The sequence below is a fragment of the Fistularia commersonii genome, chromosome 3 (assembly GCF_037954325.1).
Source record: "Fistularia commersonii isolate RoL2024-O1a breed Wild chromosome 3, RoL_Fcom_v1.0, whole genome shotgun sequence".
Lineage (NCBI taxonomy): Eukaryota > Metazoa > Chordata > Actinopteri > Syngnathiformes > Fistulariidae > Fistularia > Fistularia commersonii.
In genome coordinates, this window is record NC_141286.1 from 8,670,004 (window position 1) to 8,686,438 (window position 16,435).

The window sequence follows — 16,435 nt, forward strand, 5'->3', positions numbered from 1 at the left end:
ATGAACTGTTAATATTAAAATTAATATTAAAAAAAAATAGATGAAAATATTACTACACAACTCTTAATTTATTATTATTATTACTTAATACTAATACTCAACAATATTTTTAGGGTGTAAAGAGAAAATCTTGTCACTGTGGGAAAATTTGCCACTGGAATTCATGAGAAAATTGATGTATAAGAGGGGGTATAATGTTTACAAGGCTAACGGTGGCTATTGTGGTTATTAAATCAATCTTTTTAATTTTGCCCTGTTTTTGTGTTTTTTATAGCAATAAGAAAAGAAAAGATTGTTTTAACAAAATCAATAGATGTCTTTTTCATCAAAAAATAATTTTGTTTTCAAATTTTGAAGCAAAAAATCCATTGCAAAGTTACTTTTTCATTTTTTCCTTGCCTGTTTTTTTTTTTTTTAAAACCCACTGTATAAAACCCCCAGATGCATGTGAGAAAAAACATGCGGGCCACATTATCACAAAAATATGATTTCAGGCAGGGGGCCACAAAATATTGCCCTCGCAGGCCGCGAGTCTGAGACCCCTGATGTAGAGACATACGGCTATTCACTCCCTCATTCACTCATTATACAGAGACCCTTTATTCACACACCATATAGAGGCATTAAACCATTCACTCTCACGTAGAGAAGTAGAAAAACAAAACCATTCCTTCTTTCGTTCACACATCAGAGACATGCAAGCATTCACGCTCTCATTAAAATGTAATAGACATAAAACGGTTCACCCTCTCATTCCCCCGACACAGAGACATTTAACCATTTACTCTCATTCAAAGGTCACATAAGGACAATCATCCATTCACTCTCTCATTCATCCATCATGCGGAGACATAAAACATCCGCCCCTTTGTTGACGCCTCATTGAGACATTCAATCATTCACTCTCATGGAGAGACATCCAACCAACAGCAAGTGTTTACCCTCTCATTCACACTTTTGGGAAATTTAAGGTCTCCAATTAACCCAATTAACCTTCTGTGTGTTTTTGGACTGAAGCTGGAGGAAAGCCTTCAAACCAGAATTGAGACAGAAGCGCTAACCACTGTGCCAGCTGCGCCGCCCCATCTTCATTTAACAAAGCGAGCTATGATAAGACATCTTTTTATGCTGTTTCACATCCGTTCATGAACACGGATACACGTTCAGCACCAGATAAGACGGAATCTCAATGCATCAGCTGTCTCGGGTAATGAGATCTAAGGCACGTAATTATAGCCTGAGCTTTAGCCGCGCATTAATTAAAAAGCTCTCGCTGTAACCAAGAGTTTCAGACCATGAAACTGCATCCCGTTTCCTAAATATCAGCGAGTCCTACTGATTGGGAGGCATCCCTTTTTTTTTTTTCCTGTACAGTAAATAATCCCCGCCGATCTCTGACCACCGTCACACAGCAAAATATCGGAGAAAAACAAGAACAGTGTTTCAGCAAAGTTCTTAAAGTAGAAGGCATAAGCTGCTTAGGAGATACTTATCTTTGTTTTCACTGAATGAGTCGGCCTAAGGGTAAAACCTGACTATTTGGTTGCAGCACTCACATATATACAATATATATATAGGGAGAATATAATGTACTTCCTATATGAATTGCTTATCAATTACTTATTATTATTATTATTACCATTAGAATGACAATGAATAAGGGTCACTTTTATAGTATAGACAACTTATGTTGATTTGAGAGTCCAAAGATTATTATTTGGCATTGGAAACATTACGAGACAATAACATTTGATTTTAACGAGTTTAAATGAAAGTGTGTTTGTTGTTACATATCAATTTGATTAAATGTCTGAAATGTGCAAATGACTTGAAACCTCTGTTTGTGATACAAAAAACAAAAAAGGTCTTTAAATATGTGTAAAATGTGATTTAGTTTCCAAGCTAAATACATATTATTACTTTACACGTTATGCAATTAATATTAATATGACATTATCATGTATAATGTAATGGCGAGATAACAGATATAACAATTTATTGCTCAATATTTAGCTATCATACAATCAAATGGTGCAAGTGAATAAAGGTGGGCTGGTTGGATGTGAGCTTTCATTTTTTTTTTTTTTTCTCAGTCTTACCTTTGCAATTTGAGGCACGCTGGGCAGCTGACTGATGCCCGCGAGAGAGATCCTGTCATGGACCGTTTTGGTCCTCGACCTGCGAGAGCGCGATGGGATTAGATAAGGAAGCGAGAGTACGAAATCGCCATTTCTCAGAGGGGACAGGAAAAATGAACACACAGCAGCGCAAGAAAAACGGATCGTTGTCATTTCTGCAAGGTATTGATTTTTTTTTTAACCAGAAAATGTCATTTGGCGTGATGATCGTAGGAAAGCCGGCCTTGGCGGCTGAGGGAATCATGAGGGGAACATGCAGAAGCCCAACCTCAAACAGAGGTTGCTATGTAACCCCTCTGCAGCCTGCGTAGCGCCAGTAATTGCAGTCTGACTCAGTGGGATTGGAAGATAAGGACTACAAGGCCGATCAGAGGAGGGCGAGGAAAGCCGGCAAAAGGAAAACGGCTTCAGGTTGTCGTGGCCGTACCTGAGCATGATGCGTAGGAACTCCTGCCCTTCGACTTCCTCGTGTTTCAGAGACATGATGAGGTTTCCGATGCTGCTGGCAGTGCAGTAGTAGTTCATGTGTTCCTAGGTTGGGGGGGGGGGGAGGGGGGGGGGAGACTTGTTGTTCAACTCAGTCATCGGGGTGAAGGTGCAACTTCGTCCGACAACTAGAACCGACAACTTTCTGGGTGGAGGGATGCCGTCCCAAAAAGACAACATAAGCCAGGTTGTAACGGAAAAGCAAGCAAATTATGTTGATGTTTCAAAAAGTTTTATATACATACACATACATAAATACATATGTGTGTATATATGTGTACACACATATATACATAACAGACAGTAGTAGTATATAAAAAATGGCCTATATAAATATATATATATATATATGTACACTCATAAATACAAACACAAACATATATATGTACACACAAATGTCTATACAAATATATACATACGGTACATAATGTTTATATATATATATATATATATATAAAACAGAGAGCAGTAGTGGGATATAAAACATGGCTTATATATATTTATATGTATATATATGATCTTTAATTTAACACTGCACTTTAGTGCTAATTTGCATATTATTATTATTATTATTATTATATCGTATTATATTATATTATATATTGTTAGTTTCACTTCACCATGGGATTGTGAGAAATGTCTTCTCACTTCCTCTGTGTGTGTATATATATACATATGTATACATGCACATATATACATATATATGTACAGGCAGGTATATATACACATATACATATTTACATGAATTCAGATATACATGTATATATAAATACAACAGACAGTAGTTGTATATAAACCATGGCTTACTTTATAGAAACTAACATATATACACAAACATACATATATATATACCGTTCATATATACATATGTGCATATATTTTCATGTATACATATACGTATTCTTTAAATCAAATACACTTAAGTATTAAATGCAACTTGGCTTATCATATATATAAGCACAAATAAAGACACACACAGTATGTATATACATTATGTATTATCTTTATATAACTATAGTAGATATAGAGAGAGTTTATATGCAGCATGCAACACCTTGCACATATCTATATGTATGCAAAGTGTCTGCATTCACAGCTTAAACTCTACCATCAGCATTTATCAGCAAGTATTGTATTGGTGTCGATGCAATTCTGGCGTGTGTGTCTGTGTGTGTGTACGTGTGTTTGTGTGTGTGAGTGAAGATTGACTAACCTTGCCAAGGAAGTGTTTGCGGTAGGCCCGGGCTGTGCTGTTGCACTCCAAGCGGTAACTGTGACCCTGTCCAGGACTCATTCCCTCGCCGCCGTCCTCCTCGCAAAAACTGGACTCAGAGGAGGACGGCGTCCCAGCCTGCGCCTCCGCATCCTCGATCCAGTAACCGCCGAACTGCGGGAGGATCACCTGGGGATACGGGCCGCCTTTCTCCAGGACCTCGGGTTCCACGGGGGGGGGAGAGTCAGACAAAAGGAATAATGAATAAAATCCACCATAACAAGGACACAAAAGTATTTTTACCTTGAAATGTATAATCTATTTTTGGAAGCACTCCTAGCCGGAGGTCACCCCCGAAGGGTCGGAATGTGTGTGTTTCAAGTGTGTGAGAGGGATGACTCACATCTTCTATTCGTGGGTAGGGGATGTAATCATCCTGTGAAATAGACATGTTATTATTAGTATTTTGCTTTTTTAACACAAAACAAGATCACCTTTGTTGACTCAAGTGTAATCGCGCCGCAGGAAGGAGGCGACGTGACGAAAAACAAAATACACACTGGCGAAATTGAGTTTTAGTGAAATCGACGGCCCCGGATTGCACAGTCATCAGCGGACGTCAGTCAAGGTGCCCCCCCGTACCCCCCCGCACCCCCAAACTTCGTCAGATCCAGAGCCCTCAAATCAGGAGCTGCTCCTTTTTGGCAGTCTGTAACGGTAACGGCTCCAGCGCCTGACCTTTAAGTATCGCCGAAGCCCATCTGCTGTTTTTTTTTACATCCTGCAGCCACTGCTGCATGATGGAGGAGGGATCGTGGGGAGCAAATAGACAGCTGGAGTTCTTTTAGCGAGAAGAAATCAATCGGGCGGAGCGACTAACTGTTCAGCATTTGAGGACAATTGTGAAAAACTACTTGCGAGAGCTGTGTTTACGGCGGTAAGGGCGGCGAATCAGGAGGTACAGCGGAGGCATACATGCATCGGTAACGCAAATGTATGTGGTGTGTGTGTGTGCGTGCGTATGTGTGTGTGTGTGTGTGTGTGTGTGTGTGTGTGTGTGTGAGTGAGTGTGTATCTGACCACACCTTCCATTTTTTGGTCTCTTCAGCATTAGGAAGCTTTTAAGTGTCCATACGCAGCGTGAGATCAGAGAAAGAAACAAAACAAAACAAAACAGCAAGGTTTATCTCCGTGCACGGCACACACTCCCTCTCAGACATTATTACTTCCTCGCCCAGATGACGGCTGAGTGAGTCATATATGATAATACAATTTCCGCCATGAACGGCTAACACAGACAATTAGTCACCATCTCACTTTAGGTCTCGGCTTCCAGACCTGATAAATGTCACTTTGCAGGGTTGCCGCCCTGAGGGCCCCCGGGCACTTTGGCCCCGCAGTTTTTTGTTACACATTTGATTTACCGACCCCCAGCGGAACAAACATGCAAATTATATTGCAAAGACGGACAGGCCAGTGCAGAGGGAATAGTTGAGATGCATATCGAATGCGCAGATTCAGGAGGTTCTGACATGAAGCTGTAGGCATAAATGCATATCGATGCAAATCACTCATTCATTATCTGCACTCTTGGACGCAGAGGGTTCGAGCCGATCCCAGCTGGACCGGTCACCGGTCGAACACAGGGCCACATTGAGACGTACAACTGTCCGTTTTTGTGGCCTCCGCCACGGGAACAAACATCAATACTGTAAGGAACTGATTATGCAATGAGTGATTTATTAAAGGTCAAGAAATAAGATAACCAGGGTCCGAATGAACGTCACCCCGAGGGGATCGTTCGACCTCGGATGAGGAAGATTCGGCCCCCCTCTAAGGGAGAGTGGGTGATTTATACCACCATTTCGATGGTCAAGGTTACTTCCTAATAAGGAGTTGTTTTTCACACTTTTTTGGAAGTGGGCAGCTAGGTGTCCCAGACTGTGTCTTGGACTCGGCCTTGGGATACGTCATTGATAGTGCGCGGGGGGGTTGGTGGAAAAATACAGAGTTGGGTGTACTTTTGTCATCACGTGATGCGTTCTCACGTGCAAATTTTAACACACATTCACCATCTCATTCACACGTCATATAGAGACTTGCAACCATTCACCCTCTCTGTTTTTGGAACTGTTGGTGGGGAGATGGGGAGAACATCCAAGAGGAAAGGCTGCCTGTACGCATTTGAACCCGGGACCTTCTCGCTGTGTGGAGGAGACGAAGGGGTAGCGGGGTAAAAGAAAAAAAGGTTAGCGCCATGCGGGATTGACAGGGATCGACAGCAGAACCTTCATCATCGCCACCTGGAGGACGGATAGAAGGCGATTTTGGACGCAAAGGTCCGATGACAGCGTTAAAGGCGGCAGAGCGCCGCTGTGTCTCCACAGCGATGATGAAGATTCAAACATAAGGTTGGGACTCATCTGGTTTTTTTTTTCACAATACGTGTCAGAAACCTATTAAAAACCTATTAAAATGCGAATCGGAAACATCTTTCTCATGAAAAAAAGCGAAAGAGTGTCGACGAAGGCAGCCGCGGGGACAAAGCACACTCTTTGCACCTGCCAAGGCTCCATGCAGCAGGAGATGCAAATTAAGAGATCGAATAAAAGCAAGCCGGGAAGTGGATTACCGTCAGTGGGCTCCATCTCTCTGAGACCCAGTCATGTCTTGTTCTTTATTATCATGTTATTATGCTCCTGATTTTTACCATTTAAGACCGTTTTTTTTGTAATTCCGGCTCAAAATCATTTAAATAATTGCCTCCTGCGCGGGTACCGGCTGGCCATGGACTGGCGCTACGTTAGCAACTGTGGCATCTCATGGGTATGGATGTTCAATGCCAGATATTCTTTTAATTTTGTTCAACTTATTTTCTTTCCTTCCAACTTAACCATGAACTGAACGACCGAGAACCTCCAGAGACCGCTGTTGATTTATTTGATTTATTTAGCTTCCAAAGAAAGACAGGCAGGATGGAAATGTGAAAGTATAGAGGACCTAGGGTTGCATGTTGCAGAGAAAAGTAACTTATTTATTGCTCATCCTGCATTCAGTGTCACCGGGGGCTGGAGTTTATCCCGGCCAGAGTTGGGGTTCACCCAGGACCCATCGCCCCTCAAAAGGCAGGGCGACATTGAGACATTAAACCTTCACTCATTCACACATCATAGATAAATACAACCATTCTGTCACTCATTCACACATTATATAGACACATAAAACCATTCACTCGCATTCATTTTTTCATATAGAGACATGCAACCAACTAGATCTATATTTTTTATTTTATTTAATCATTTTTTTAATTACTTTGCTACTTTTATTGTTTTTATTTTCTTTTTTTCCTTTAAATCTGTATTTTCTGTATACGTTTGTACGGTGTCCTTGAGTTTCCAGTAAGGCTGCTAAAATAAAATGTATTATTGTTATTATTATTATCATTATTATTATTGTTTTTCACTCTCTCAGTCACATGTCCTACCAAGACAAACATCCATTTATTCACTCATTCCCCGGAATTCAACCAGTCACCTTCTCGCCGTGAAGCAGAATTTAATTTTTATCGTTTTTTATGTTATTTTTGAAAGTGAGAACGTTTCTATTTCTCCTGCCATCTTCTGGTCCATCAGCAAAGATCTGACGGGAGATAAAGCTCGCTTGCATGGAAAGCACGAGCCACGACACGTTTTGCTCGAACATTTGAAAAAGAAATAAAAGCCCACATCTCAGCTGGGCCAGGAAACCACAGGCCACCTTATCAGCGTCCAGAAGCCGTGAACATTGACTTTCCACGATGCATCAAATACATAACACTTTATTAATTATGATTTAGCCTTCTGTTACAAAGGCGCCATTCCAGTGTCGACCCAAAATATGTCTGGCTGCAGAGCACGGATTATCATCTTTGACTGAATAAACACGTCACATGGTTCATCCTATCTTCGTCCAGACTATATTGTGAAAAACGCCTATTTCACTTCCCTTTATGTTTCCTTTTAGCGCTCCATCCTCCTTTTTAAATCCCCTCACAACTTTCTACAGCCTGTGTCCTTGGAGAGAGTACAAAGAGGTCCCAAACGGCCAGAAACGGACTTTATTCACAAGAAGGAATTTTAAAATAAAATCAATGTATTCAATATAGAGATGCTCAAGCAGTCTAGTTTTTTTTTTTTATATATATTGAAAAGGCATGATGGTTTTTTTGACAGTAATGAGTGAGGAGTGTGTGCAAGGGACATAAAGCGAAGTTGTTTTGTTCCATACCTGCATCCTCTCCAGCATATCGAAGAATTCTGCAGACTGTAAAAGAGACAGCAGTGAATTAGAAGGGGGCGCTGATCCCTTGCCAGAGCACCGGGAAATTCAGGGCCCAAAAAAAACTCCCGGCATGACCTTCCCGGTTGACCCAGGCCAGCTTGTCACACGCGACGCAAAATCTTGCATTTAATATCACCGGTGTCCTCGGCAGAAGAGCCACAGCTGTGTTAGATTCGGCAGGGCGCCCTTTCAAGCCCTCATCCCCTTGATAAGCAGTTACTTCCTCAAAAACGTGCCGTCATGTTGCATCCTGGAACGCATCCTCGTCACAGAGGGCCCGACCCCGTCAGGCACCCACACACACACACACAGTCCGCTCTGTGTGTGTGACTTAATGCCCTTTCAAACAATCTGGTGGATATCAACAAAGGTGTGCAATCGCCCAATTCTTCCTCCTCACCGTGCAACGTCTTGTGATTTCCTGGTAAACACAGCCGTGCACGCTGTGCGTTCAGCGGAACCAAAAAGCATGTCGCGGTCAGAAAAGTCAATACATTTCAGATTAAAATAGTTCCTCTTAACAGTGAGGGTGGGGTCTACCTTCCATTTTATGGCAGCTTGAATAACAGTATTCATGCAGTGAAACGTAAATTACTACATTTTGGCAACACCAATAAACACTACCTACATTTGGTATCGTCACTATTTCCACTGTTGAATTAAATGCACACATATACACATAAAAACACACACACACACACACATGCACGCATGCACACACACACTAAACCTAATGCTTGGTTGATATCAAGCCTGTGAAGGGTCAACACAAGGGAACTAAAATAAAATAAAATAATTAATTTAACACTGAATGTCAGCCACACAGTATAACAAACATGTTACCATGTGTGTGTGTGTTTGTGTGTGTGTTTGTGATCAACCTTTGGATAATCTTTTTACAAGATAGGAGTGGAATGGCACATCTGACAAGCCTGAATGTTTCAAAGTGATTCAGCTTGTCTCGGTATCATTTGCGTTGATGCTCGCGCAGCGGCAGACATGAGCGAGGACGGGAGGCGGCTAGCTGCATTTTTATTTATTTTTTTCCCGTCCTTTTCTTTCCAGTTTTTTCCTCTCGCTCTCTAACCTCTTCTCTTTATCGTTTCTCTGCCACTTTTTCTTTTTTTCTCTCTCTCTCTTGCTTGCACTCTCTGGCCCGGCAACATCATCTGCATCTTTTTATCTCCCATGGCAACCGGCAGGGTCTCACACAGACCGCAGCAGATAAACGCGTCCGTCTGTCTAACCGGCTAAAGTTCGCTCGTGTACATGCCAGATACGTGCACGATTAGCTGCACATTGACGGAAACAGTAGCAAGCCTGAAGGAGAAAGCAAATTAAAAACGGGAAATATTCCATTTAGTTTTTCTCATTAAAATGTTTTTTTTTCTGATGCAAAGGAGCACTTACATATCTGTGGCATCTATTTGGCTTTATTTAGCTGCTCCACGCCCGGCTCTGTTTGCACAAACGGAGGGTGTGTGTCCGAGAAAAAAAAAAAAAAAACTTTCGCCTTTAGCCGAGGTCAAAGGTCATCCAGCACAACTAATCTGGCCTCTTATGCCTCCCGCAGGTTAGTCGGGGGAGTGAAATAGCTCCAAGACACAGGCAATTGTGTGTGATACCCAAATGAAAGCTACTCTGATATGTTCCAAAATATCAAGTTAAATACCGTTGATACTGCGTAAAAGCAAGCGAACATCAGTGAGAGCTATTTATAGCAACACTGAGTCTTTCAACCGTCGCTACAACTGCATAGCTTACGCGGCTCGTGGGATGGCTCTTAAAGCTGCAACGCGGGATGCTAAGCGTGCCAAACATGGTGGCATAGCAAGTCTCGAGTGTTTTTTTTTTTTTTATTTGCAAGAGTAGCGGTTCCAACATGTTCCTAGATCCCCACCTGCATGATTTTTTTGCAATTTTTTTTTCAGCTCTTAATTAGAGCTTTAAGATTATAAGAAGGCTTACCTCGGCGACTGCATTTAAAACTCTCTCTTCTCCACCAATACGTATGAGGCTTCTCCTGGAAACCGCCAGTATAGGCAAAAAAAAGCCCCGCCCATCCTGCTCGCCATATTCCGGCGCGGCGGGTTCAAACTGGAATGTCAAGTCCGACAGCAAAGTGACTGTTACAACATATTGGAGCAGGTTTTCCAGGTGTGTGTTTGTCCTCGTGCACACACACACACACACACACACACACACACACATGCTCGAAAACTGCATCGACATCCATTAATCATGGCCAGTCCAACCCCAGGAGTTTGTCATTATACTGCAGATAAAGTAGCCTCATGCTAAAATTCTAATCTTTACTTTTTGTTTGTTTTAAACATCGCCGCTCCAGATAAAACCGCCCTGATGGCCGCGGCAGCTAACCAGCCAGGACGGCAGCTGCTTGGACTTTTTTAATCTTGATATTTCAAATTGATGAGGTTGAGCGGTTCCATCGCTATTTGCTGTGTTTCTTATTTCTAGTTGTTTTCATACTTATTTTGCAGCTGCTAAGCAGAGAGCCACCACGGAGTGGTAGATGATCCCTCCATTACTAATTCAGAAGATGCCACATCCCTGTAGAATCCATGCACTCACATGCACTCACCCCCCGCAAACATCCAGAGAGAGAAACAAAGCCATGGCTTGCTTTCGCCGCCTTGTGCTGAACTTAAAGATGTGTCCGCGTATGGAATCCCACCGACAAATGCAGAGCAGCTGCAGATCCTCGGCTCCCGTATTGCGCCGCTGCGCACGTACCGCCTGCACAAAATCCCCTGTTCCTGCACCGGCATGTCCACTTAGAAGACCTCTATTCAGAACCAATGACCGCGTTGAACCGAAAACCTCTGTTTCTTAGACAGGTTATGTATATATTAGCTTTACCGAAACACGGGCCAACTTTTGCTTTCCAACAGCATCCTCACTTTCAGTTTGTGAATCTCTAAATCTGAAATGGACGCCTGAATAGAAGACAGGCAGCCATGATTCCAAAGGTAAGAACTTGCATCGATCCAACATCTTCGCATTGACCTCATCCTTCCACTCAGATCTGTCTCCTAAAGCTTCTAGCCTTGCTAACTTTCCACCTGGTTTCCTGGACACACAGTAAATCCACCTTCCTCGCTGCACATAAAATTCTATGGTTTCGTTTTGCACCATTGGAACTTTTAACAGTTCCCAGACCCTTCGTTGAACTGTTTTGTGCATCGAGGCAGCATAGGAACTAGGAACTCGGGACATCGGCTCTTAGAAGCATTTTAGCTCATACGATGAGGCAGGGTCTTTTTAGGATCTCGTGATGTCGGTGGTTGGTGATTGGTGGAACTCGTAAGCCACACACATCACCAGATACTTCTTGTTGACTGCAGAGCGCCATTTTAAAAATCTATTAAGGTCAAAGCTCAGCTGTTTTCTTGCGACAAAATGGACAGAACTGTTGCGATATGAACCGATGAGGAGGTCCAAGTGCTTTAGGCCTTATGACATAAGGGTTTCCAGAGGAACATTGACATTTTGGACCAAAATATGTCCACAGTTGCTAATAGCAGGGCTTCTTCACACGGTGACCATTGCAGGGCGCATACCTAAAAGCTTCCTCTGGAGGAGGAGGGTAGTTCCTGAGCTGGACACTTCTTAAAACTGTTCCGACTGAAAGTAGCCCTACTCTGGGTCCACTCCTTCCTCCTCTCCTTCTAACACCCAGATATCTACTGGGAGAATTGAAATGCATCCCAACTGGAATTACATCTCTCTATACGAAAGCTGTTTTTTTTTTTTTTGCCCACCCACCAACCCATGGACAGACACATACTTCCAGGAGATTAGCCCGTCCGTCTCATATGACGACATCTTATTCTTTCCCCTCTCTCTCCCTTATCGCCCTCTAAGTCGCCTGTCTAGAATTCAATAACGAAGGCCCGCGTCAAGGTGACACCGTGTGGAAAGTTGCGCGTCCTCTAGATCACGTAGTTCTCACCGTACATGCCGTTTTTTCTTCCTGGCCCCAGAAACCCAGCCAGAGATTATTGTTTTCAAATACGTCGCAGCTCACCGTCTCTGATAAATCTTGCGACCGCCGCAATAAATCTCCCTGCGCATGAATCAACGTGACAGCGTTTGAGAAACGTTACCCCTCCCCCCCTCCCCCCTTCCCCTGCTGGCCGATGGACACGATCCAGATTCGTTTTGCTAATTTACACTTTGCTGAGTCACGGCTTCGGCGATGCAACGTCCTGTCCTGGCACTAATAAAGGATTATCTTATCTTTATTTTTATGATCCGATGGAATCTGACAGTGTGTCGCCGGGAGCCGAAGCATACCGACGAACTAGAATAGAGCCGTGGATTCTTCATTACCGGTTTAATGTCAATCAGACGCTTGACTTTGCTTTGAGTTATGTTATCTGGAAATAACAAGTCATGACCTTTCCTCTGAGGCGAGGTTCCTACCGACATTTGGCCGTCACTTAAAGCGCTTTCTCAACGAGGTTAACCACAATCAATACATTTTCTAATAATCCTACGGGTTCAAAAGGGCAAAAAAATCGTCAACAAGATAGTCTATCTAAAAATGCGTATGTCTGAGAGCGTACAGATGGCGTTCTTGTCCTACCTTCATGCTGGGCGGCGCGGTGCGGGGTGGTGATGGGGGGCATTCTCCAAGAGGGACGTTGGAGATGGTCAGCAGCTCTTGTTTCCTGCAGGAAGGAGGAGAGATGCTACGAATTAGCCAAATGGGGGGGGGGGGGGGGGGTCACAAACAGTCGGGGGATTGTGTGACTTTTCAAAAACCTGATATTGTATTTCTTTGGCGTTCTGTCATACAATGCATGAATTGAATGTCTTAGGTTCTTGCCTACCTAAAGGCAGCACGGTCAGCACTTCCGCATCATAACAAGGAAGTCCCTAGTTCAAGTTTGCATGGGTTTTCTCCCATAGTCGAGAAAGATGCAATAAATTTCCTAAATGTGAGTGAATGGTTGTTGATCTCTGTATGCATATAAGTGAGAGGGTCAATAGTTGCTGGAGGTAGGAATGAGAGGGCAATAGTTGCATGTCTATGACGTGTGAATGAGGGAGTGAATGGTTGCGTGTCTGTAGATGTGGCCCTGTGATCGACTGGCGACCGGCCCGGGATGAACCTCGTCTCTTGCTCAACCGCAGCTGGGATAGGTGCCAGCCCTCCAGCCCTCATTATCTATAAGGATAAGCCTTATAGATAATGAATGTGTGAATTATTACTCTAAAGCACTGTCTTATTTCCAGTTCAATCACTGGCCTGCAGGCTTCGAGTCACATCTCATGTCTTTTCTGCATCTCATTAAAAACACAACTTGGAACAAACCCAAGAGACGAGTGGAAAAACCGAGAAACCAGCCGACATGGTGAACCAGTGAGTGAAAACGTGACCGGACGAGAAGAAGAGCTCAAGGGAAGAGTTAAGTGACATCCAACAGAACGCAGGTTGCATAAGCAACATATGGCGTTCACTTCGGTACACGAAATGCAGTATCAGCAATATTTCGGATTAGCTTGTAGGTCCGGTGTTAATTTCTTAAACGTTTTAATGAATCGATTCATTCCGGTTCCAAGCAAAACATCCAGGGAAAGTGCGCTAGCAGAGAATAGCATGGATCGCTCCAGAGTTCCACTGTGCTCCCAGGAGCCCGGGGGCTCTCCAGTTGATTTCAAATGTACCTTTCTTCTTAAAGCCTCGACGTGCTTTTTTGTACTTAGCGCTCAGGTAGAGGCATGAGTGCGCATTAATGCTACTGGGTATCACACGGGGAGGGGACGTTTTTTGACCCCGGCGCCCAGCGAGTTATTCCGAGGTAAGGACGGTGCACTTCAAACCTGAGTCTTCGAATTTCTCTCTGCAAATTTGAACCGGGCGACACCAAAGGAGCTTTTTTTTTGGGATATAAAATTCTTCTCCTTTTATTCATTTCCTTGAAAAAATACCAAGAAACTCTCATCTCTTTGCTTAAACAGGAACTTTGTGAACTCTCGCTGTCGACAATTCAACATTTACCCCCAAACTACTTGCAGGATGCTTTTGCTTCTCACCACCAATGAATCTATTATTTGTGATTGTAAATGGAAACAAATTTGACCGGAGGGGGGACTTCTAATAAATCCAAAAAACATCAAAACACAGATTAATTTCCAAAACATTTCCACTGCACACATTTTGACGACCACTTCACCTTAGAGAAAAGAAGCAGTTGCTTTTTTTGGGTTTTCATGGACTATGAAGGCTTTATAACAGTGGCACATATACATACACACACACATACATACATACACACACATACATACATGCACACAAATGCATACATTCATACATACATACATACATAAACCATAACATTATTTTTCCTATAAATATAAAGTGATCATCATATCATGTCAGCAATTAGCATTTAGCTGTTAGCGCCATTGTTATTAATATGAGATAATTTGTGCCGGTCCCTTCCAACCCTCATACGCCCCCTACCTGCTGACTCTATCACACTCCTGCCTCTATTTCTCCGTCCTTCTTCCTCGTTCTCTCTCTTTCCGACCCAACCAGTCGAGGCAGAAGGCCGTCTGCATTGAGCTGGGATCGATCCCAGGTTTCTGCACCGGCAAAAGACAGCTGTTTCCTGCCCTAAGTACCAGTGTGCATTTGTTCTGCTGCTTCAGCATGTGCCGCTCCCATAATGGGATGCGATTAAGAGCTATAATCTGTATTTTGGAACATGAACATTGTCCTTGTAGCTCAACCTCTGTTTTCTGCTTGCTTTCAGGAGCATAAAAAAGAATGCTGCCAAAATAGGAATGTGTGAACACGGGAGACTACAGGAACTAAAAGTTGTAGGGCATATCGGCGGGGGTTAAGGTGCATCGTCACCCGAAAATATTAAGTCCTTATAGCCTCTTCATATCACACCCACTTTTATCCCACCGTCTACAGATGGCCAGTTCTTTGTGAAGCCTAAACACACACAATGCACCACTGCATGTCTGCATTACTGCAGTATTGCTGGCTCACAGTGGTCAAGGGTGCAGGATGCCAGAAGAAAAACAAACTCATGCATCAAAGCAGAGCCAATTGAGGACGAGACGCGTTTTCCATCACCGGCCTGCACAGAACAGGCAGACCATAATAACTCGGGGTGCTCTCCCTGACTCTCACCTGAAAACAGAGATGCTGTTTGTGTCCCCGAGTAAGGGAGGAAAAGACAGTCGCCGTCGTCCTTGCCGTTCGGACGGTCTCTGCGGTGATGAAACAGCACCTACGTCATGCGCGCTGCTCAGAGAGGGAGGAGTGGGGCGGAAAAAAACTATTTGTGGAGAAAGTCAGGGGAAAGATGTCGGGATACGGGATGATACAAAGAAAAGTACCTTTCATCCTCCGTTCAAAGAGTAGATGACCTTCCCTTTTCATCCTGTATCAGTCAAATAATGCACTCGTAAATGAACCACGCGGCACCGAGTGTGCTGCAGTTCCCTTTAGACCCATATTTGGTGCTGAATGACTCAGCGTGAGTCAGTCGCCAGCTAAAAATCAGACGGAGACGCATTTCTGTTCCATGTGGCCTACAACTGACCCCAATCCAGCCCAGGTAAAAATCATGCTTCAGCTTCCCGCCCAAGATTCCAACCTCGGTGGAGGCAAAGCGTCAGAATCCCGTGGGAATAAACGATGGGGTTAGTTTTTGGATTTTCGAGCACTTCCACGGGGGGGTTGTAATCGCGGATTCGAACCGCGTGGTTCTGTATGCTACAATCGCAGAGCTCTGCTAACTACTCCATCACCCGCGTCCTTTCCCTCTCAATTCTCTAATCCAGTCTGCAACGTGAAGATTATCACTTTAAACCCATTTCTCTGTGGGACTGTTTGACCAGATAATCAGTTCAAACTAGCCTCAAGTTGAAAACAGCCCACAGTGACGGACTGGGAAGTAAACGCTGGGGTCAGGCGGTCATGAACTTTGGTGGCTCGCTGTCTTTTGCAGGATTTCGTTTTTCTGCTGAATGTGAAAGAACAGCTCAGCGTCCCTTTTTTAAAATGCCATTGCTTTTTAAAGCCCATCGAAATGCAGCTCTTCTCAAGGTTACAGATGACGTCCTGAGCTAAGCCCAGCAGAGTCGCAGTAATAATAAAATATATGAAGACACCGTCTATACGGCATGATCAAGGTATTTTTAAATACTCTCCAGTGCATTTAAGATGAGATCTTAAATCAAATTCATGAATTTGTCTTCTGTTTTTTTGCTACATGTCCTGCGGTCAACC

At 43.4% G+C, this 16,435-nt stretch overlaps 1 protein-coding gene across 6 annotated transcripts in view; it reads right to left on the minus strand.

Moving 5' to 3' along the window:
• Positions 1 to 16,435, minus strand: part of rap1gap2a (RAP1 GTPase activating protein 2a) — a 98,153-nt gene that overhangs the window by 15,687 nt on the left and 66,031 nt on the right. For 3 of the 6 annotated variants that reach the window (XM_086143514.1, XM_086143513.1, XM_086143511.1), the window contains 7 exons: positions 12,767 to 12,851; positions 8,104 to 8,139; positions 4,923 to 4,955; positions 4,241 to 4,273; positions 3,838 to 4,056; positions 2,566 to 2,669; positions 2,100 to 2,178 (listed from right to left, as the gene is read on the minus strand). In XM_086143514.1, coding sequence (XP_085999640.1) covers positions 2,100 to 2,178; positions 2,566 to 2,669; positions 3,838 to 4,056; positions 4,241 to 4,273; positions 4,923 to 4,955; positions 8,104 to 8,139; positions 12,767 to 12,851 — 589 coding nt within the window. Of the gene's footprint in view, positions 1 to 2,099; positions 2,179 to 2,565; positions 2,670 to 3,837; positions 4,057 to 4,240; positions 4,274 to 4,922; positions 4,956 to 8,103; positions 8,140 to 10,125; positions 10,386 to 12,766; positions 12,852 to 16,435 lie in introns of those variants that run through there. The other 3 variants (XM_086143516.1, XM_086143512.1, XM_086143510.1) reach the window with 2 other exon arrangements.